Source organism: Notothenia coriiceps, unplaced genomic scaffold (assembly GCF_000735185.1).
Source record: "Notothenia coriiceps isolate Sejong01 unplaced genomic scaffold, NC01 NC01_scaffold00028749, whole genome shotgun sequence".
Lineage (NCBI taxonomy): Eukaryota > Metazoa > Chordata > Actinopteri > Perciformes > Nototheniidae > Notothenia > Notothenia coriiceps.
In genome coordinates this window covers 5,323-29,029 of record NW_011361450.1, presented here as the reverse complement: position 1 = coordinate 29,029, position 23,707 = coordinate 5,323, and the positions used below count along the sequence as shown (strand labels likewise).

At 41.5% G+C, this 23,707-nt stretch overlaps 1 protein-coding gene across 2 annotated transcripts; it reads right to left on the bottom strand.

The window, feature by feature from the left end:
• Positions 1-1,318: 1,318 nt before the first annotated feature.
• pik3r3b (phosphoinositide-3-kinase, regulatory subunit 3b (gamma)) lies at positions 1,319-19,237 on the bottom strand. 2 transcript variants are annotated; one of them, XM_010786059.1, is made up of 9 exons: positions 18,757-19,237; positions 10,976-11,111; positions 9,966-10,064; positions 9,298-9,478; positions 8,373-8,498; positions 7,947-8,266; positions 7,368-7,442; positions 7,015-7,185; positions 1,319-6,238 (listed from the first exon to the last, which is right to left on the bottom strand). In XM_010786059.1, the coding sequence occupies exons 1-9, from the start codon at positions 18,869-18,871 to the stop codon at positions 6,040-6,042; spliced, it is 1,422 nt and encodes a 473-aa protein (XP_010784361.1). In that variant the 5' UTR covers positions 18,872-19,237; the 3' UTR covers positions 1,319-6,039. The 2 variants fall into 2 exon arrangements, with proteins under 2 accessions (XP_010784361.1, XP_010784362.1); XM_010786060.1 differs by lacking the exon at positions 18,757-19,237 and adding an exon at positions 14,473-14,577.
• Between the last annotated feature and the right edge of the window lie 4,470 nt (positions 19,238-23,707).

The window sequence follows — 23,707 nt, the reverse complement described above, 5'->3', positions numbered from 1 at the left end:
ACTGACACAATAAAAACGGGAACTTGCTTCAGCTGTAAGCAGTGATGTTAAATTAGTTTTATCAAATTCAGATCTGAATACACCATAAACAGTCAGATAACAGTTGTTTTTCAAAGACATCTTTTTTTTACAATTTTCTTTTAATACACAACAAAAACAACAGTCAAGAGTACCAAATATGCATGCCGGATCTGTACGTATGTCAAAAAGGGGTAAAAGAGGTTTTGGGGATGGGAAGGTGGGGGTGTCATACACACTTTTAAAAAAATCTTTTTTTCTTTTTTTAAAGTTGTAGTTTTTTTAAAAGTTCTTTATTTTCATATATATAAGAAGCTGTTACTCCTCGAAGCTGTGCTGGGTACTGTGATCAGATAAGCAGTGGTAAGAACAACACGACTCCTTGCAGAGAATCAAACATATTCAAACCTGGCTGCAAATAAAACTTTGCAGAACTGCTTTAGGGCGCGTAGTAGTATTGGTAGTAATAACTGTGGTAGAGAAACAACAGACAGTTGCTATTTTAACAGTCCTGGGACGGAAGTGAGTATTAACACTCACAATAAAAATAAAGGTAACATTAGACTTATTGTACCTTTTTGTTACAGAGACCGCACCTTTGTTTGAATGTACCTTTATATTCTGAGAAGTGAACCTAAGCCTATTTCCTGGAGTTATTTGAGTTAGAGTTGAGTTTTCCAAAGTGAAAATCCAACTAAACAGTCTGTAAAAGTAAACTTGACAAAACAGATATTTTGGTTTGTCCAAAAACGTTCCTAAACTGCTTGTCTCCCTGCCTTAGTACTACTACGAGCGAACCCCTGCCCATTCAGAGACACCTGCGGGGTCGATGCACCTGAGGCAAATCATGGCTCCTCTATCACGAACCCCTGGTTGACAGAAAAGGGAATATTGCATGTTGTGTGGAGTGAGTTACAAAGGAAAATAGTCCTGCAGAAACCTCAGATCTGTAAGTGTTAAATGTATCATTATACAAAACGGACAAATCAGGTGTGTGAAAAACATATTTTGTTCCTGTTGGCCTTTCGTATCTCCTGTAGCAATTAAACTTTTTATGGTAGTATCAAAATCAAGAATATTAGGGCACCGCACCCCCACAAATAGAATCAAATTCTGTGGGAAACACTGGCATTACAACAAAACTAAATAGATAGACAGATAGATTTCTGCAGGACATTTTCAACCCAGAAATAGAAAATATTCAGATGGCAAACCAAGCTAAACTCCAGCTATGGTCATCATGTGCAAAAATATGAAGTAGCATGAGTGACAAAGCTGTGACTTTTGGTTGTTTTTTTTCTTCTAAATCCTTAACAGAAGTCTGTTTATACCAACGGCACATAAACGGAAGAGTGCAGATCAAGATCAATCTGATAGATTTTTACATTGGGACATCAAGGACTCTAAAGATGGATCCTTCCTGACGTGTCACAAAAAGTACCTGTTTAAACTCTTTTTAACACAAAATGAACAGATCAACCAACAATCCTAGCTAGCTGTACGGGACACTCATTCACACAACATGGTTGTATCTTCTGAGTTGTGATAATATCAAGGCAATGGAGATAAAAACTTCACTGAAACATCCATTTCCAATGATGGACAACTGAGTGGTTTAACAGGAACTGAAATCTTTGGTCTTAATGTTTTTGGGGGGGGGGGGAGAAAACAGTCAAAGAACAGCAACTACAACTCAAAACGACCCTTAAAACTGTATTATCTTTCAAGCTTTACATATATGATGGATACGACATCTCCGTGTAAATGTGACTCCTGATGCAAATGCAGATATCACAGGTAAATATTAACACAAGTCTCTTGTAGATGATAAGGTGTGCAATTTCAGACAAGCCCTCTGTGAAGGAAAAGATCCGAACATATCTCTGAGAAGTTTCAAAAAAGCGCCTCTTTCCCTCCTAAATTAGCTCTACGTTTGCCTGTAACTAATACTGTACATCTGTCATAAAACTCTAAAAACCTTGGCCCTGCTCACCATAAAACAAAAGGGAACTCTTCGTTATTTTTTTCTTTAATAAATGTATATTTCCATATAAAGACATTCAACAGTGAGCAATGCAATATAGTTCAAGTAATAAAGTTAGGGTTTTGTGTTCAACCCGAAACAAAGTCTGTTAATAACAAAAAAACCTTGAGACTGTGTGGTGATGGGGGGGAAAGGAGAGACGATTACATCCTTTTTGGTGATGATGCTGTGTCTAAGCTAAGGTAAGCAACGAGGGACAAGTCTCCTGAAGTGCGGACACTACAAAAACCAAAGTCGTGGGGAACTAGCTTAATCGACAGAGTGATTTAAGTATCAATGCTGAAAAAACCCTGATTTGTTTATTGATTTTTTTTTAAATAGCTGGCTTTGTTGTGTGGTCGTTTCTACGGTAAACTTGTAAAACCTGAGGGTAAATGACCAGAAACGTTGTGAAGGAGACGTTAGAAGTCTGCCAAATCAAACAGGCATGCACTTTCGATAGCACCTCTAGCGTTATGATCATCTTCTTGTGAGCATGATTTCTGGTGCTTCGAAAATACCAAGCAAAAAAAGAAAAAAGCTTTGGACCCAGACTGATCCTGTTTGTACATTCAAGATTATATCAACAATCCCCGCCTTGCTGTCCCCCTTTAGTCCAACAGGAAGAACAAAGCCCGCAATCACTGGTCGACAGCAACAGATACAACACGCCAAAAGAGGCTGGGTCCCAATTCGGAGGCAGATACAACTGAAATGGGACACAGCCGACGCCTCCAACATCCTTTATGCTACGACTGTCCAACAGTGTTGACACCGTCTTTGTTCTTCCAAACCTGCTTTAGCTTTCTACTTGGATGGTAGAACGGGGCCTCTGGGGCCGGCATCAATTAAACCAAATTTGGCCTGTTCTCAAAATCAAAAGTTACTTCAATTCAGTTCTAGCCTGTTTACACTGCTTTCACAAAGTGAAGCTTATTTTAATATAACTTTGTTTTTCCATTTCTATTTTAGGAACTTGCAAGTTATTTCCATTCCAACATCTGTCTCTTTAGTAATGGAAATAAGGAACATTTGGAAAGATAATACCAAAATAATTGGAATGCTCCATTTTCCATATTTAAACTTCAATTTCGCCAAAATATTTCAGTTTCTTTAAAAAGACAAACCGATGTTGCCAATTGTGCTTCTGTTAATGCATGGATTAGAGGAAGTAGTGATGGAATGTAATGGCTAACCATTCTTTAAAACACAAGATAATTCTCTGGAATACTTGTGTAATCCTAGGGGACTAAAACTAACTGATTTTTTACGCCAAATGTTCAACATTTTCTAAAAAGGCATTGCATTATTTTGTAGGTCTACATGACAGGACAGTAGTCTGAGAACAGGCCAAATCGGATTAATCCTGCCGGCTTTAGGGACACCCAGATCGGGAGAGACCGCTGACTATCAATGGCCTTCAGGTCCACAAACCTCCCCCAACTCATCTACCTAATGTGAGCAGACATTATCAAGGGTGTGGGGGGGTGTGGGGGTAGATAACGGTGATACCGTCATGGGTTACTACTGTTGAGGAGGACATAGAGACGGGGGTGTAGATAAACATGTGGTGGGTACAACCAAGGTTGTATCATTCACTCACAATGACTCTTCTGCAGATACTCAAACAATGGCCCTCTTCCTACAACCTGATACATTCCTGCAGACGCACCTGTGTGTGTAGTCCATACACTCCGCTTATCATACTGTGAAAAAGACTGCAAACAACCAGAGGGGAGGGTGCTCTGTCTGACTTTGTAACCAGCGTCTTTTGTAAGATTTCTTTGCTAGACCCAAACAAAAACGTTATCCTGTGAAAAAAGAAAACGGGGTCGATGTATCAGCGCCCTTACTCGCTAGCTTTTCGTTCTATGAATAGCTGCAGATTATCAGACTGTCCGGGGACCCAGCGCTGACCCTGGTTCAAAAGATGCCTCTCCAAAACAAAAACAGCCAATTGGTGGGCATTGTTTTCGTTCCAACAGCCAATCAGTAACAGCAAATTTCAAGGAAAAATAGAATGCAACTGGGTTGTGTTTTTCTCTTCAGTTTTTGAAGATATTTATTTATTGCGTGATGCTTTTTAGTCTTTGACAGAAAATTCTTCCACTGGTTATAAAGTCAAGCATCGGCAATAGGTTCTGAGTTTAAAAAACAAAACTCTCACAAAATTAAAAAAAGAGGAAACGGAGAAGTCAGACAGAATTTCCCTCCAAAAGCTTCACTGTGCACTTTGATTATCTCTCGGACCCTAGTGTTCCGCTCTGCTGGACTTCATAAACACAACGCTAGATTGCACGTTCTTTCAAGTTTTCAGTTTTTTTCTTCTAAAGCCTGCGCCTTTAGCTCGAGACATCGCCTCCGTCTACCTGCTCTCTGTCTTGCAGACAAAGTTTTTTTATCAAAGCTTATTATTTCTGAAGGTTTTTAACAAAAACACAAACAGTCCCAGTTTTTTAAACCCACAGTCGTTAGCATATATTCATGTAAGTCTCTTTCACTCTCTTTTTAAACCACACATAAAATTGGTTTCAGGTTCACTGGTCCTTCATGCTTTCAAAAGGATGATTTTGGTGAAACGGACCATATGTAACCTTTTATTTTCTGGTTTAAGTGTAGTAAGATTTGTGACCGCAGCACTCAAGCCGTGAGTTGGTAGAAAATAATGAATTTGAAAAAACTATTACACTGAGTTACGCATATTTTCTCTATTAATTATTGACTTTTGAGTCTATAAAATGTCAGTAAATTGCTTAAAAACAGTCAAAAAGCAGTAAATAACTATACTATTCGAACAGGTCCAGAATGCTGAGGTCACACATGGGACTTGTTTAAGAGCTTCATTCTTGACCATCTGTATTTACAGAAGGTCATGGCTTTCTCTGTTTACGTACCATTTGGTTTTCCAAAAAAAGGCTATTTGGTGCACAAGCACGTGGCCCAAAACTCGGTTTTTATGTGTGGTCTCAAACACACCATTCGTTTGCTTTTCTTCATTCCTTTCACCATTCACAAAAAGAAAAGAAAAAACTTAAAGAAACACACACTAGCTGACTCTTTGCCCTCCCCCCTCCCTCTCCACACCAACTTTGGTCTCTGGTTCTGATCTGTGACATTGCCATTTACACATTGGCAAGAAATAACGGAAAAAATCAACTATGTTCCAGCAAAGCAGAAATAATACAAAAGAACCCCTCTACAGTTAGTATGAAAGCAAGCCTTTTGTCCTTCTTTAAGACTTCTAAACTATGTTTTGTCACGTATGCCCCACCCTTCCCCTCCCCCTAAACCCTTCAGCAGCAGTCTACATGGAGGAACACTTCATAAAACCAAGTGTCCGTTGTCTCGTTATGCTACATTATATTTGCTTTTTTCGTACGGAGAGGGACAGGACAGACACTTGACATCGTCTCCTCTTGCATTTACCACAAACAAAGCTATGAGAAACAAAAGGAAACGACTCCAGAAACAAGCAAAAAGATTGCAATATAATCATCTGAGGTGCAAAATAAAACAAAAAGAATGGGAGAAACAAAATAAAAAGAGGTTTTGGGAATGTTTTGTTGTCGCCTTTGTCGTCGTTCGCGTAGTTTCAGGTAAAAAGTCTGAGCTGGAGTGTAGGTAGCAGCGGGGTCAAACTGAAACTCTGAAGTCTCCTACTCCGTTTCCTTCCTTCTTTCCTTCCTTCAGTCGCTTATTTATTTGTTTTTCACATTCACAAACAGTTAAAACTTCCTTGTGCAAATCAAGCAGTCTTTAGAAAGAATGCCCTCCGAAATAGTTCTTGTAAAAATATATAACTCCAAAGTGGCTGACGTGTGTGTTGCAGCAAGTGTTTAATTTGTTTCTATCTTTACGGGGTCTGGTGTTGGGGTTGCTTTGTATTTCAACCAATCCCCCTCCCTCGTTCCTTCCTTCACTCACTCTCCCCGTTCTCCCTTCCCCAGGAGGGGGTTGGTTTATTGTCTATGTGGGGGTTGTGGCCAGGTGGGTGGGGTTCATCTGCGTCCGGAGGGCATCTGTGCGTAGACGGGGTATGCGAGGCGCACGTTGAGCGAGTCGTTGTGCTGCACCAGCGAGGTCTGGTGGTAGTGGAGCACCAGGTCCTTCAGGCTGCTGTACAGGTTGTAGGGCTCCGCAAAGCCGAAGCCCCGCGGCGTGCTGTAGATGACACAGTGCTTCACCTCACCTTCCACACTGAGGACAGAGAAGAAGGGTTCAATCACGCTGGTCAGGAAGTAGTTAGCTAGAACGTCCTTCGTACATTCCCCAGAAAAATGTCATATTTGATTTACATAAAATACTTTATCCAATCCTTTGCATTTGATTGGACGGCTTACAAGTAGGCGGGCTCAGAATGTGGCTCCACCCATGATGGATGTTGTGGTATTTTTGGTTAGTAGAGGCTTACATAAGCACACCCAATATGTTTATGTATTATTGAATAGGTGCAAACATTTTAAAGTTAACGTTATTTTTCATTTTATCTCAACTTTAATTAATTCAGGAGGGGTTTTGTGTAGTTAAAACGTAAGTCTGTCAAACTAATGTGGTTACATTTAAAAAAGCTGTTATTTTGATATATTTGTATTTTATATTTATTTTATATATATAATAAAAAACCATCTGCATAAAATTGCTTGAAAGAAAATGCCAAAAGAGACAGACCAAAAGATTAAAGTTTGTTAACAAATTACATATAAAATGGCGATTGTTTATTTGGTAGTCTAATGATAGATTGATTTTAATTGACTGTTAGTGTAAATGTATTTTATTCACTGAACAATGAAGCATCTCTTTTTTCTGTTATATATCAACTGTAAAAAAGTTAACTGTTATTAATGGCCGGCTAACCAAACATCTACGCAGGAAAACAGTAATTCATACACATCTATTGCACTTCTATACTCAAAATGTATATAAGAGTGGAAATAGTTTGGACATTGCACATGAATGAAGGCACGTGTACCCACTTTACAGAGCAGGCGTAGCAGCCCTTTTTGCTGCTCTCCCGGATGAGGAAGGCTCCGTCCGGCTTCCCGATGAGCAGATCCTCTGACTGAGTCCTGTTCAGGTCCCCGACGAACCAGCTCTTCTCATCGTAGTGAGGCAAGTTCTCGTCCTCCTCGGTCACAAAGTAGCCTCTGCAGCCGCACAGGAAGAGATCAACGGTAAACACGGGGCACTTCACCACAGAGAAATAATGTCATATTTGGGTACAAACAGGTATAGATTATATTAGCCATTGCTCTGCCCACAGACATATGTACAGTAACCGTGTTAACCACTTTTTGGCAGAGGAAAGGCAGTAAAAGTTGAGACTCACTCGTCAGTGTTTTCGTTCTTGATTCCAAGCCAGTCGTTAATTTGTTTCTGACGAACTCCTTTGTGATTGAGCCAGCTACAGAGAGAGAAGAGAGAGAGAGGGGGAACCATTACCACAACAACAAGGATCACTTTTAAACCCTACATCTTTTACAACATTGTTTATCAGGCAGTGAACACAAATTCAATTGGCAAGTTTCTGACAGTTAAAAGAAGAATAAAGCCAGCATTGGTGAAATAAAGCAGGACATCTCTTGGCTTTCAGTAACAGGAAGTAACAAGTTCCTAATTGCGCTGCGTATCAGTCACAGAACATCAGGGTTTTAGACTGAGGGGATATTAAACTGGTGTCTACCTTTTAAGTATTTAACATAATTAACGGCTTGATTTGTATGACATTTCAGGGATTTCTGTGGATAAACCGAAAACCTAAATCCCAAGTTTTGGTTAGCATTTATGTTCATGAAAAAACTGAAATGAAACACTTATATATATATATATATATATATATATAGTATATTTTCTATATTTCACTCCGTCTGCCTGCTTTACTTATAATAACAATGTGTTGTGCACTTACACAAGATACTGGTCCCTGATCTTGCGGAGCTGTATGAGGTCGGGCTTCAGGCTGTTCATCTTCTTGTCCGTCTCCCGGTTGTCCATGGCTTGTGTCTTCAGGTCCTGCTCCAGCCGCACCTTGCTGTCGTGGATCTCCCCGAGCCGGGACTTGAGCTTCTCGTAGTTCATCATGATCCTCTCGATCTCCTTGTCGTTGCCCTCGCGGCGGAAGCGCTCGATGTAGTCCTTGCTGTAGCGCTCCTGCGTTTGGCACTGCTCCTCGAAGATCTTGATGGTCTCGTTGAAGGCTTCGATGGCCGTTCGCTTCATCTGGATCTCCTGATGGATGGAGGGAAGGAGGTAAGTTAGAGGACATGACAGGAAATAGGAGTTTATTTTCTGTAAAAACCCAAAAAGTTAATTTATAATTCAAAAACCTGCTTACCTGTGACATCTTGGTGTATTCTTCGTACAGTCTGTCATACTCTTTGCTCTTCTCTTGGTACTGATTGTGGTATTCCTGCAGCTTCTTCCCCACAGCGTCAATATTATCCTCCTTTACCAGCTGGTCCTGAGGGATAGAACAACAAATAGTAAGCGTTAGAATCAAGAAAAGGCAAAAGGCAGCATACATAAGTGTTAGACATTCAAGAATGCAGAGCTATTTGTACTTAGGGACAAAGTCCATGTGCATGTGTTGCTCCCTTCACCCCTGATTCTGCTTAGCGAGGGTGACTCCTGAGCAGGCTCGTTAATTAACCACCCACAATGCCCTGGGTGTATGGCAACGCGGTGTGCACGCTCTGAGACATTTCACCGCTCTGAGTAATGACTCGCCTGCAGAACGAGTGGAACGAGGGGAGGAAGGGAATAAATGCGACCGCGGCCCTTTGACACTGCAGATGTGTGCAATTATTTAGGGAGCGTGGCACGGGGGCCGGCAAACGGGGCAATACTTCAGTGAGCGGAGGTTTTGCTGCTGCTACAGTTTGGAGTGGAAACACCCAACTCCAGACACAGGGTACAGGGAAGTTAGGTGATTGAAAAGGTGTTTTAAAATTAGTAGTAACTACTAGAAAGTGAGATTTCTGCTTCCAATTTGAAAACTTTAAAAATGACTCCAATATGAGCTGCTAGACAAGATGTTAAACAAATGACAGTTTAATCAAGGATTCTAACACACCCAAACTACCCTTAAATAATAATAATAACAGTTTACCAGGTTTGTACAGCTTGAAAAGACACCTTAAACAAAAATATCAAGGACCCTTTAATAGCACATAAAAAGTTGCAGTTGCGAAAAATAAAATGTCTATGTATAAAGTCATGACGGATACACAATGTGTGGTACATATTTGATGTGTGCTGACCTGCTGGAACCGGGAGATGGGGTACATGAGTTTGACGTCCAGCTTGGTGTTGTACTGAGCCAGGGACTCGTGTCTGTAGTGAATGATGAGATCCACCACTGAGCTGAACGTCAGCGGGTCGGAGAAGCCGTATTTCCCGTCCCGGTGGTAGATCTTTATCAGCTTGTTGTTGCCCCCCTTCCTAAACCAGACAGAACAAAACATTTAGAGTGAAGAATGCATCAAATGACTGATGATTCCCTCCAATATTCACACTCAAACAACCCCTAGTTCAGGCTCAGTGGGCAATTTGCTCCAATTTACCAGGATGCTGCATAGGCTAAAATGCTTCTCAACACATGATTTCCCTCAATCTGTAGTTAACTAGAGGGATGTCTGCATTAAAGTGGAGCAGAATAATTCATCTACCACTCGTTCCAGCCTCCGTTAATCCCCCTGTGGTTTTAAACAAAGTGCATTCATGACTGGTACAAACTGCACAAAAACACCCACCAACATCTGGCCTATGTGTGTAAATGGAAAGGTTGCAGTCGCCATTCATTCCCGGGACAATTCATTTATTTGCCCACTGTCATTGGGAAATGAATCTATTGCCTATTTTAGTGGGCTTTCATGTTTAAAAATAGCTGCAGATATGACCTATTTTTGGGGGGAACAAAGGGTCTTACCTCAGTGTGAGCGTGTAATCTCCCTGCATCTTTGTGGAAGCGTCCCGCACCAGGAAAGTCCCATCAGGCATGTCTCTGAGCTTATCATTCACTTCCTCCCTGAAGACATATGAACAAAAATACATAGAGAGTGAGTTGGTTGAGTGATCCGTGTAAAGATGGTGTTCATTTGAAAGGTCTGGCTTCAATTATCAGTGGCAGGCGATGGGGATTTCCCCCCCGCAGCCACACGCCTCAAACTGAACAGTCTGTCAATTAAATGATGTCGGGAGTGACTGGAAGGACAGGTCCCAGCCAACAGTGTCTCTCTGCTCTGTGTGTGTGTGTGTGTGTGTGTGTGTGTGTGTGTGTGTGTGTGTGTGTGTGTGTGTGTGTGTGTGTAAAAAGGGTGGCAGACTGGCTGTCTGCGCTGTAGGTGGAGTTATGTGTGGATTGTGGTTGAGAGCTAACCTGCACTTATGAAGGTAAGACAGTGACAATAGCCTGAGACTCAGCAGCTTCATGATTGTAACTTAAGCAAACAGAACATTTCTGAAAAGGATTTCTGTTCTCAGGCTCAACTCTTATGAAACAGGTATATTTGATGGCAACAATCTGGGAATTTAACTATATACTGAATACTACATAAACCTGAGGAGCTCTTGATTTGAGCTCTCTGCCTAAATAGATTTTGATTGTGTGTATTTTTCATTGTTTCTGGCCAAGCTACTGCTATAAATAATGAACTGTCTTTAACTGTATTGGGGTAATAAACTCACCAATTCCTGTCCATATCTATAAGCTAGTTTAATAAATATGAATGCTTATATATTAAGATAGTTGTGGGTGGGACCACATTTCCTACCTGAATCACACACCAAATGTACATGCTTTCCCACATAAAACCGAAAGTAGAGCAATTTGATACCAGATTTGTATGAATTGAATGATACTTGTTTTTTGATGAGGATCTGTAACAATAGGCCAAGCAGATGTACTGAATATCTTAAACACAGTATGTTGAGGGTTACCTGGATATGTCTCCCCAGTACCACTCGGCTTCCTGCAGCGAGCCTCCTGCTCCTACATCCTTGGTGCCATTGGTGCTGCCCCCAACCCCCCCCACTGAGGAGGGCTGCTGTGGCTTTGCTGGTTTTGGAGGAAGAGCTGGAGGAGAAGAAGAGAGGACATGTTATTATTGAGAAAGACTGTATGTAGAACACATAACAGCCACCTGCAGATGGAGCATTGTTACATTACTCACATATTTCATTACTTTAGAGCTTCGCTACACAAACACCAGAAATGTCTAGAGATCTTTCTGCACACCTGTTATATGCAAATCACAAAACAAGAGCTGTTTTATATCCACACATAAATGCAGCAGCGGGGCAGTTGGTGACCCCATTGTTATTAATCACAAAGGCAAACAGTGGCATGACAAATATAGCCCATACATCATCACAGTAATTATTGTGTCATAAACCACTTGCAACACACACTCAGGCAAGGTGAAAGTTATGGGCTGCATGGAGGAGACTTTAAGGAAGAAAGTGTGTAACAACTGCCAGGACTCTTGTTTTCGCACAATTTCTCCTGCCTTTGAACTTGTCCTCCCACTGAGCTGCAGGAGGGAAGGAAGCCCCCTGTTCATATGCTGTGGTTGATTATTATGTAAGACATCTGACAGAAACTTGACTTTTAGTTTCTGCTTTGCACCCTGCACTCTTTCCATGACTGATGCCCTTCATTTTATAAAACTTTCAACAGTTAGGGTTGATTCCTTATCAAATAAATCATCAAATAAATAAATGTGCAACAGAGTGAAGCAATTTGTGAAATACTGTGAAGAATATTGCGTATTGCGTCAGTTATTTGACAGCTGCCTGTGTTTAGACATTTGGGGATTTTAGCCTTTGCAGACCATGCACAAAAAACAACATAACACACTACAGGAAAGGGAAAACCCCAACAAGCATAATGGGGCCCTCAAAATGAAATGCCTTCCGTTTGTCTTTTATGTGGATTGGAGCTTTGTTACAGACTGCACCTTTAAGTTTGGGCAATGATAACAAAGCCGGAGCAGCGTTCAAATAGTCTGAAGGTGAATTCAAACTGACTGAATGCTAACAAACTGAAAACTGGCTGCAAAGTTCTTAGCCAAACAGTGTGACCCACAATGCCAAAACACACACCCCACGGGTTTTCAGAAGTCTCCAGGCACAGACTGTATGGGTTCAAGGAACAGCAGTGTTATTACTGGACCACCACACACACACACACTTTTAAAAAGGGAAAGTCCGCTGATGAAAGCACCCTCAAATGCCACCGAAGGACAGGGGAATTCCCACAATGCACAGAGGCAGAGCTGAATAAGGCCGGACAAATATGATTTCAGTGTATGTGCAGGCAGCACGGTCATTACTCACTGTCCCGATAAGTTCCCATCGCTAGCGTGCCCCCCCAGACTCTACTGTTTACTGTGACATGGGGTAAGAATCATGTTGTCTTTGAATGAACAAATAAAATACATTATTCCGGAAATGTATTTAAATCAAAAGCTGTTTAAAATAATGTTGGCCACTTGGGGGCAGTGGAACAAACAATCTGACAGGTGATACATTATTATCATGTCGAAAACAAAACAAAAACAGCTGCAACTTCCACGTGTTTCTGAGAACAGACATACATTATTTATGCCAATAAAGTTTTATAGAGGCATGATTGTATCCACTTGATAAATGTTAAGTAAAACATTTACTTTAAAAAAAAAAACTATCTCTGGTTTGTTTGCATTAATTATCCAATATAAACTAATTTAATTTGTCTGAGATCTGAGGCAAATTAAAAAAAGCTTCCATAGCCACTAGGGGGCTACAAAACTACCAAATGTGTAGTTGGTCCCCTTTGTCACAAAGGACATTTTCTGGAGTTGTTTGACATATTTTGATTTCCATAAAGGAGCTTTTTAGCTCACCTTCCCCTTTGTTAATGGCCATTCTACACCTGTGTTCGTACAGCAAAGTGTTGCAGAGCAGAAGAACAGCCAGAGACCTTTTGCAAACTTCATGCTGAGGAGATATCATCAAAGCAGGTTGGAGGGCTAATGAAACAATAATAGGTAGAAACGCACACAGCAGATGAGCTTCAGTTCAGAGGAATGTGTAGCACAGCTGCTGCTCGGCTTCCTCTCCTGTTCTCTTTGTTCTTTTCCTACCCTGCTGTCCTTCTCACTTTTTCCTCTCTCACTTTGGGACTCCTCACTCCTCACTCCTTCCCTCCCTCCTCTTCACATAACCACGGCAGTCAGTCAGTTACAGAAGCCAAAGCTGTCATTCTGCAGCTGCACTGTTCCCCTCCGTCAGCATTTAATGGACACACACACACACACACACACACACACACACACACACACACACACACACACACACACACACACACACACACACACACACACACACACACACACACACACACACACACACACACACACACACACACACACACACACAGCGATATCACTTGTCACCACACATGCAGGGAGACTCCACAGCTCTCCTGAACAATGACTGTCAGCACGGACTGACACACACGCATGATAAACACTCACACTTGACAAAAACACAAAGCATCAATGCTGCCCGCGGTCATCCTTTGGGGATGCTATACAAAAATAATGCAAGTGCACACAGCTGATCAGTGAGCACAGTAACAAAGGTATTTTCTGCAACAAGAGTTTACAGTCTAAGAAATGACTGCACAATCTAAAAAACTCAAAAGCACGTGTCATGAATAAAGCCTGCTCCTCAATCTGTTCTGTACCCAAAACTTCACAACTGGGCAGAGGAGGGAGCTGCAGGTGGTGTGACTGTGTGTGTGAGCCTCTACAGTGTGGGGGTGTGTTTCAGCGTCACGGCTGTGAAAGCACGCACATGCACCCGACACACAGGGACATGCTTAAGAGCTTAAGACTTCAATCTGAGTCCAGATGTCTGCAACAGTAGACATGTATTTTGAATATAAATTGTAAGAAAATTGTCATAATTTCCCCAGCTTTTAATAATTTGTGAGATTAACGGACGAAAATTTTAAAATATATTATATTGACAATGTATAAAACCGTTAAATGCTCACATTTTAGGAGGTGGAATCACATCATTTTTGGCATCTGTGCTTCATAGGTAGTTGTGTGGGTAAGCTGACAGTTGCAGGGCTCATTCCCAAATAGGGAAATTCAGTACAAAAGCCCACAAAGCAACAGAGTAAGAATAGAGACAAACACAGACACTCAATTTAGGTCATGTGCTGCAAGAAGAATCAAAGAAGAGGGGGCAGCAAACACATTAAAAAAGGAAAACATATTTATTTGTCAACAAAGAAAAAAAGTGTTAAACTAGTAGAAAATGCTTATAATTGTACAGACTGGATCAGGAAGTGAAGTCTGAGACTTAAAGGAAAGACATGGTGATGCACTGAGAGAAGAAACAAAGAAGAAATCAGGCACCAAAAGACTAAATCAGCCTCTTACCGTCCTCAACCATCGTACTCTCCGTTAGCTGCATGCTGTCACCCGTCTCTCAGCTGTTTCTCTCCTCCCTTCTTCTCTCTCTCTCTCTAACTCACTCTCTCTATTGCTCTCTCCTCCTCCTCTACCTCCTCCTCCTCCACCGCCACCTCCTCCTCCTGCTCTCTGCTCAGTCAGACTGAAGAAAAGAGCAGAGCGAGGCTGATCCTAAAAGACAGGCGACACGCTAACTAATCCCTGCAAGGAGGCCCGCCCCCTCCGCCAATCAGGAGGCGGCATGGGGGGCGTGCCCTCACCAGGGGAAGAAAGGAAGAAAGGAGGGGAGGTGGAGTTATCCGAGGGTAATATCAATTCCTTCTGGGACACCACACACTCATACACACAGCAGAATCGAGCCCTAAATCAACAGGTTGTCTCCTATTGAACAGAGACTGACGGATGAATGTGCCTTTAAGAGACTCACGTATTCACCGTTAATGTGAGGCACTGTTATGCTGTAAAACACAGTAAGGTCTGTAAAATACAAAACATTCAATTTTTGATATATATTTCGTATTTCAGTCTATAGTTGGAAAACTGTGAAAAATGCTCATCAAAGTCCAAGATGCAGTCTTCCAATGTCTGACCAACCGTCGGAACATGTAAAGATATTCTACTTGTAATAATATTAGGACAAAGAAAAGCTGCAAATCCTCCAGTTTAAGAAGCCACAACCACAACATTGGGGTGAACAGTTCCACATCTGCCCCTGAGAATTCCACAATTTGACTCAAGACAAAAGAAACCTTTCAACAATGAGCAGGCTTTGGATTTGAATAGGAACATGATGATGATCCTGATTAAAGGCTCTGATAACCCATATGGACCTATATTACATCTCATTAGGGCCACGGGTCAATCCCATCCTACAGTTGAATACACTCTGAATGTAAAGAGGCTTTGACATTTCCACTCTGAATGCCCTTTATATCAACAGCAGCAGGTCTATACTGCTGCTTATCCAGATGTTATCAAAGAACAAAGCAAATATATTTAGCCTTTTGCAAATCAAAGATGTTCTGCTTTGTTGCCCAGGTAGCCTTTTCTGATTATGTTATGCACTTGACTGCTTGATACAAGTGAAACAAATATGTTTCCCCTCTGCAGGTGAGCACACTCATGGAGAAAAATCTATTATAATCTGGTCCTCATTACAGACAAATGCAGGGCTGGTTGATCACAATTTGAACAATTACATGTTTTCCAAGATATATCACAATATGGCAAATTGGGGAAAATGATATCAACACATATTTAAATTGATGCTCAATCAAAAATAAATGATTTGCAAAACTCATTTCACTTTGCGCCAAATCCATAATATATACCATTTATTTTTCAATTCAACATAATATGATCATACCATCATTGACAAAGAACCCTATCTAGCAATTCATTGTATGCTAGCACTAAGAAGAGGCAGTTTTGGTGCATATATGATAATAAAGTAAAGTGTTGCATCATAATGCCTTGCATCATCACATCTCACAAAATCAAATGCAGACATTATGTAAAATGTATAAAGAGCCATATTAGGGCAAATGTCAAAACTGTGCAAGTTGCTTTTCATGCTGTGCGGATGTTTATAGGAACGACCTGGAAGGAGGCACATGGAATTTGCTTTAAATTGGCCAAGACACGCAAACAAAACGGTGGTATGGTCCTTTAACTATAACATCCCATCCATTCTCCATTGAATGATGAGACTCAGTGCACCACACATCCATTAATACACTAAGTTGCCAGTGGAAACGCAGGCTTTGCCGTTCCCCTAGGGGGGCAGTGGCACTCCACCTGTGCTAATCATCCTGCACACAAAGGCAACACACACACACACACACACACACACACACACACACACACACACACACACACACACACACACACACACACACACACACACACACACAGATACAACTGACACTGAGGCTTTCACGTTTCAATTCCAGTGTAATAAATATTCTAATGAACGTCTGTGGGACGCTAGTCTTCCATTCTCCCCTACTTCTCTTAACCCTTTATCATCCCTTCTTCCTAATCTGTCCCACTTCCTCCTCCTCTTTCAGCCTCCCCGTCACCCACTCTTTGCCTCCTTCTCCCGTAACCGTAGCTCTTCAGAATGCATGTCAGTTAAGTCAAGACAAAGACACAGTTTGCATATGTTGAAGCGCAGACAAGCTGATGCTTGGTTATATATGTGGGCAACAAAAAGATGAAGACAGGATGAGCTCATTCAGGAAAATGGGGTGACACACAAAAAGGCAGATTATGAAACACTGCAGGTATGAGTAACAGCAAAAGTCCATCTGCATTTTCAATTCATTCTACTTTTCCACAAATGCAAAATACAGCTTATTTGTGTACATGCGTCTTTGCTGACTGCATTGTTCACATCATGAAATGAGCACAAATGCTCCGCTAAGCTTGGACAACATTAGCAAATTGTCAACAGTCTTTTCCAGCCACGACAATGACCCCATGTATGCGTGAATGAATGGCTCCAGGCACTATATAAGGCAAGGTCCAGCAGCAGCAGCCGTTAAGTATGTGAATCACCAGCAAAGGGCAAGTGTGTTGCGTTAACATGCCCGGACGTATTGGGTTGAGGAGCACAGTCCACTCACTCTACTGTAGCTCCAACACAATGATCGTCAAATGGAGATAGAGTGACCAAGACAAAGAATTGGTCTTTTGTTCAGCCAAGAGGAAAAAGGAGGAGTTGACTTTTAATGTGCAGAAAGTGGAGATATTGCACCACTTCACTTCAACATACCTCAAATTGAGGAATCAACATTTGCAACAGGATGCAATAACCTACTAAAAAAGTATCTGCATCAGCATTAAGCTGAGTGATGATATTTTCCCACATTTACGGACAAACACTTCACATAAAGTGAAACTACATTGTATATGTAGTTTAAATTCTCTGCAATCTGATGGTTGTAAATCGTTGATAAAGCATCTGAACCTAAGGGGGTTTTCTTTTTTTGTTGATATAGACATGATACTGCACTTTATGGTGGCTGCATAATATACCGTACATCTCAATAGAATCATGGGGTAAGTGAAAGGAGGAGGGAGAAAAAAGGGGACAGAGCTACCGGGCAAAGTGCATTCAACAGCGCCTCCTGGAAACAACGTCCCACATCTGCGCCATGATCCATTCAGCGCACCGAGGGGAGAAGAGAGGGGGGCTGGGAGTCAAATGACACTGGCAAAATTTCCGAGGAATGAATGAATGGAGGAATGAATGAAACGCATTCAATTGCGGGGTGACAGTTTGCTAGAAAGGGGCACAGCGACCAATAAGTGCGAGTCAGTGAGCGATGTTATGGTTATGAAACGCTCGGGACGTTTTATTCCCAGTTGTGTTCATTCTCCCGGTCCCTGTCTGCTCTCCGTGTCCCATCCCCCTTCCCTTTAGGGACCGGGTAGAGCTAATTTCAGGACGATCCGGATAGAGCCTTTTCATAAATACTTTGATTGTGGAGTAGGCCTAATATCGGATTTAAATTGCACAACTTAACTGCCGGGTTAAGAAGAGCAAATTCGGGTACAATGAACTGAGATGCTATTTTTTGCATTTTAGTCCAAAATGATTGGCAGTGCGATGTCTGCCATCTTAACGATTCATTTATCGTGTCATTTTATATGCAGATAGTTTGAAGAGTAGTTAGGCTGCCAATGCACAGAATACATCGGATTGTTGTCTCCGAATGAGTCTTAGTGGAGGTTTGAATAGCTGCAGCTAATGTTACTGTGTGACAGCAGGAATAAGCAGACATGTATAATGGAGCATTTCTCCTGTAACCGGTGCCTATTAGAGCAGGACAGATGGAGTAAATTGTGTTCAAAGCGTTGTCATTGGTACCGGAAAATGCCTTTTAAGTCTAATTTAAAGACAAAAGTGTCGCAAATGTGTTTCTTTCAAGCTCAAGTTACCTGCTTACTTACTAGAACAAAAAGGGAATACGCTAGGCTACTGTGGCAAAATTGAGGCACTGCCAAAAAGTTATGTACAAAATGTATCACTTTAAAAGGAGCAGACGTACGTAAAATTCCTCAGGAAAATTGACCCAAATGTCGTTAAGTACTGTTAGAGCAGCATCAGGATGTGCGCTTTAAAAACTTTTCACCAATTTGAACAGGCACCAAACCAAACACAGCACCTCCTCTACTCTCATACAAGCCCCAGCCCAACATCCATGTCCGATATTAGCGTCTGTTGCCCGGCGCAGGCCTGCTTACCTGGCGGTTGGTCCATTTCCAGATAAAATATCAGCTCTGTGGAGTAGGGCATCATCACGTCCCTCCAGTCTCCTTCCTCATCGGCTTTTTCCGACGTCCAGACTGTATTATACATTGCTTTCGTGTGGCTTAACCTGACAATCTTTCTCCACAAAAAGGAAAAAAAGCGTATAAAATGCGAACTGGTGACAAAAACAAACTGACGTATTAATAAAAACACTTGATTAGATAGGCTAATCTATCTACTTGAAAGTCTTCTATCTGAATTCCAGCTTCAGACTTGAATAAATAGACGAACTGTGTACAGCAAGCACCGGGCTGTGACTGCTCCCTCCGACATAATAATAGTGTTATTAACTTGGGGCTCTTCATGAATGCCCTGTATACGTATATGTGTATATAAAAGCGTCCTTTAAACGGTGGGAAAGTAGATGCCAGCTCTACATTTCAGTCCCCTCTCCTTCTTCTCCGCTGGTACCGTCGGTTTACTAGCTTCATTTTAAGAAGAGCACTGACAAGAGGAGGCTGGCAGAGGCTGACAACGGCTGGGACAAACCACTGCGCCACGGTTTATAGGGGGGGGGGTGTAATTTATCTTACTGTAACACACACAAACTTAATATAAATAGATCCTTAACGCAATACATATTAGCAGAATCCAAATTAACATTACTTTGCGTCTTAAATTATGCGTACATTATAACACTCACCCATTCTGCCTTTGTTATATTAAAACTATGTCCACCTTTGTTGGCGCCTTTTCTTTTTTTATTCCAGGCCTAACGCTGATCAAGCCTCTGTGCGCAAGCTCAGACGGCTGCATTTGAAAGCCAATAGGGAAATTACTTCAGCCTCTGAAGAGCAACTTACAAATTCAGTGGTTTTCCAGTGAGATCCTCACCTTCCCACTGACTGGCTGTATGTCACTTCAAACTACTGACTACTGCAACCACTTTGGAATGTTACATAACTACATGAATAAGGAGCAACCAAACATTATTAAAGGACCTTGGCAGTGTCTGTGCAAGTTATAATAGCCCATGTATTACAAATTATATATTCTTGTGTTTTCCAAAAGCAAACCTATTTCTTTTACATGTATAAATGTGCTTTCTTTCACCATAAAACTAAGCCAACAATAAAGGTATACTTGCTAAGTATATTGTATAATGTGTGTGCCTGATCTTCTTCCTTTTCACCATAGAGCTGAAAACTATTAAACACACAACAATGAGCCACACCGTTGCATTGGGTGACATGTATTACATTACCATGAATCAGTTCCGCAAACATCCTCTTGCTGCACTTCTCACTGGAGCACCAAATGTGGATTTATTGGACACTGAAAATAGTCCCCAACCAATGCACTGACAGTACCCAGCTGTTTTAGGAAATTACTGAGAAAATAAACCAAACATGTACTCAAATTTCAAAAGGAACCAATGGGATAATTGGCAATGACCTAATGTGTTTTAAATTATCATTGTATGGAAATGCAGTGAAGACTTTCCATTTGAAGCAGCATTTGTATGAAAAGTGACAATGGAAAACACAAGCCAAGCAAGTTTCAAGTTGATTTCCATAAAATATTGCAATTACTTCAAACAATGGCAGACTAAAAGGTAGGGAAAACACATTCAAAAAAACCCAATCACTACAATGTTGTTTAGGAAAATGGTCAGTAGCAATGTAGGGAGAAGACATACAATGAGACAGAGACTGAGGTTATAGATTGTGTCCTAGAGACTGGGATGTTCCTCAAGTTTACACACCCACGGCTACCCTTGTGTGACTTGCGTGACACTAAACCCTTGCCTGCTCAATGCAAGGTAATGACAAATGTATTAAACTATCATATGATAAAAAATTAACCAAAACAGTGATGGAAAATATACCCTCTTTGATCATAGGATCCCTTTTCGCGGCAGTTGTTGAGGAGGTTTGTTTAGTGGGCTTGTTTAACTCCAGTGGAGGAAAAGGTGCCATTTACAACGTCAACCAAGCTGCCTACAGTCAGGTAAGTACAGTTACAGTAAATGATATGGGAGCTTAAACATAAGCTTAGGGATGCTAGAGAGGTACAACCATGTATTAGGAAGCCTATAATACAGGGATTACTGCAAACACACAACACACACCTGCTAAAATGGATATGATGGATTGTGGGATCACTTCTGTTGCAGGACTTATAGGTATGGCTTGTTCTTTTTAGATCATATTTAAATATATATTTTAAATGTAATTTTTAGTATTAACAATAGATTAAATGAAGCTGTTAAATGGGAAGGAAGTCCCCGATAAACAACTGTAAAAGTCGTCAAAACCACAGTTAAGATGGTAAAATGGCTACTTGTCAAACGATGGCGTTGTAGATGTGGTGTCTCGACTTCAACTTCATTCTCTTCACAAGTTGCTGATCTGAATGTAAACAATGATTAGTACATGTAAAAGGAAGGCTTGGCCTAAATCCATTGTAGATATCTGATTGCCCTTTGCCCCCAGAGGCTTATCAAACCTTGACCCAGACCTTGGATCAAAGTCAGATTGGGTCCAAATCATAATCACTCTGATTCGCCACAGTGACGCGTCCTAAAACCCGGAATTCCCACTTATATTTTTATTTTTGCATGAGCAGTCCCTGGGGGGGGGTTCTGTGTGTACACACAATTGTAATGACAGTCTGATTAACCCTCCTGTTGTGTTTCCCAAAAAAATTCTGTGCATGAAAAATTGTATTTTATTTAATCTATGAACCTATTATTCCCTATCTATGCTTCTATTAATGTGCCAAGTGGAGCAGTTTTAGGATAAAAAAAAAAAGAACAATGGCCCCAACATAATCAGATGCCCCCAAAGCACACAGTGGAGACACAGACGAGCCCAGACCCCCAGTCTTCCACATGGTAATCTCCTGTTAACAGCGGAATATCAATGCAATATCTTTAGATGGGGGGCGACTGCCACCAGTAATTACAGCTGCTCTGTCTACATATACTGTCTGCCGGGTGTCCTACTTCAGGGAGCAATAATAATTGAAAGGTCTGCTCCCCAATCTGCCATCCATCCAATATACTCTCCTCCTTTTACCACCATCACCTCCGTTAACCCATCCACCCGTCTGTCCGTCAAAAGTTGTCTGTCTCCTCCTTTCTGTCCATCACAAAAAAAAGAGGACAGAGATTCCAGTTGCCCCCCCCCCCCAAAGGGGGCAGGGAGGGGTGTGTGTGCATGAATGTCAATTCAATCTATTTTAACGCGGCACACACATCTACAGTGTAGGCTACGTGTGTGAGTGTGTGTGTGTGTGTGTGTGTGTGTGTGTGTGTGTGTGTGTGTGTGTGTGTGTGTGTGTGTGTGTGTGTGTGTGTGTGTGTGTGTGTGTGTGTGGTTGTTTCACAGATGGCTCGTGCCGGACACACAGCCTAAAGCTCGTCTCTGTCAAGTGTGTCAAAGAGGTTTAATTGCTGCTGCTGCTCTGTGTGTGTGTGTGTGTGTGTGTGTGTGTGTGTGTGTGTGTGTGTGTGTGTGTGTGTGTGTGTGTGTGTGTGTGTGTGTGTGTGGCTGGGCAGATGGATCCCTAACAATGACACAGGAACTGACTCTAGTCATACAAAAGAGAAAGAGAGAGGAAGAAGGAGGGGCAGACAGAGGGAGGAGGACCATGGGAACAGTATTAATCTGCGCTGTCCCCGTCCATCAGCACACTGGTCCCCATTTAACCCCCCAACAATAGAGCCGAGTGGCATCAAGTGGCCTATTTGCATAGCGTATGCATAATCACATATGAAGCATAGTCACATATGAATCAGCCCCTCCCATGACTCCAAATGAAACTTCAAATTCCAATTATGTATGTGTCCAACTGTGAGTTTTCAGATGCATTTCAATATGCGCATAAAACAACAGAATGCAAGTAATAAACAGAAAGTGGCAAAATGTAAGTACAACTTTTCGAGCTTGGCTAAATGCACTAAGAGATGACAGAAAAGTAACATTGGAATAATGCTAATGCTGGGGAACCTGCTTCAGCTTTCTCTTCCTTGTTGCAGAGCTGTCAGTGTGCCTCCACTCTGCCAAAAATACTACAAAATATAAATGGTAGGTGTGCCAGATGGTACTTAAAGTTCACTGTTTAAAATAACATAAATGCCATGGAAGATTTGAATGGTACAGTACGCAGTCATTGACCCAAGTTACAGTGTGTCTCCCATTGCTTCCAGTCTCAATGCTAAGCTAGGCTAGCTATGTCATGACTCCAGCTCTATACTTAGAGGTTCTCTATACAGAATTCAGAGCATATGATTGAATGTGACTTAATTCTCTGCTCAGGTAGACATTTCTGCTAAATTAATGCTCTAAATGTCGTTTACAAAAGAAAAACAACCTAGGTTTAGCATGTTTTTTAGCTAGTGCTGCTAGATTCTCTCATTGAGAAAAGAGTTGGACACTGAACTAGGTTTTATCATTTGGATCATGGCTAAAATCCAGCTTGACTTTTTCTGGTTTCTCCAATGAAATGTACCCAAGCTTTAAGGGAAACAATGAATGTCGGTTTCTGTGTATTTGTTCCTGTGTGTGTGTGTGTGTGTGTGTGTGTGTGTGTGTGTGTGTGTGTGTGTGTGTGTGTGTGTGTGTGTGTGTGTGTGTGTGTGTGTGTGTGTGTGTGGGTGACAGACAAATTGGATAAGAGAAACTGCATGTGCATGAGAGAGAACCCAGGTGAGCTCCTGGGAATCAGGTGTTGAGTTTGCCACTTCTGTCTCCATAGAAACCAAAACGTTCACTGAGGCGCAAACAATGTCTCTTTTTTAGGGGCTTTAAGCCCAGACAAAGGCACTGTCTGGAAGCTCATATCATATGCCACCTACTGAGTTCAATGCAGCAGGGACACACAAATCCATGCACACATGGCATGTCAAACCCAAAGTAACACACCGGTTGACCTCTTCAA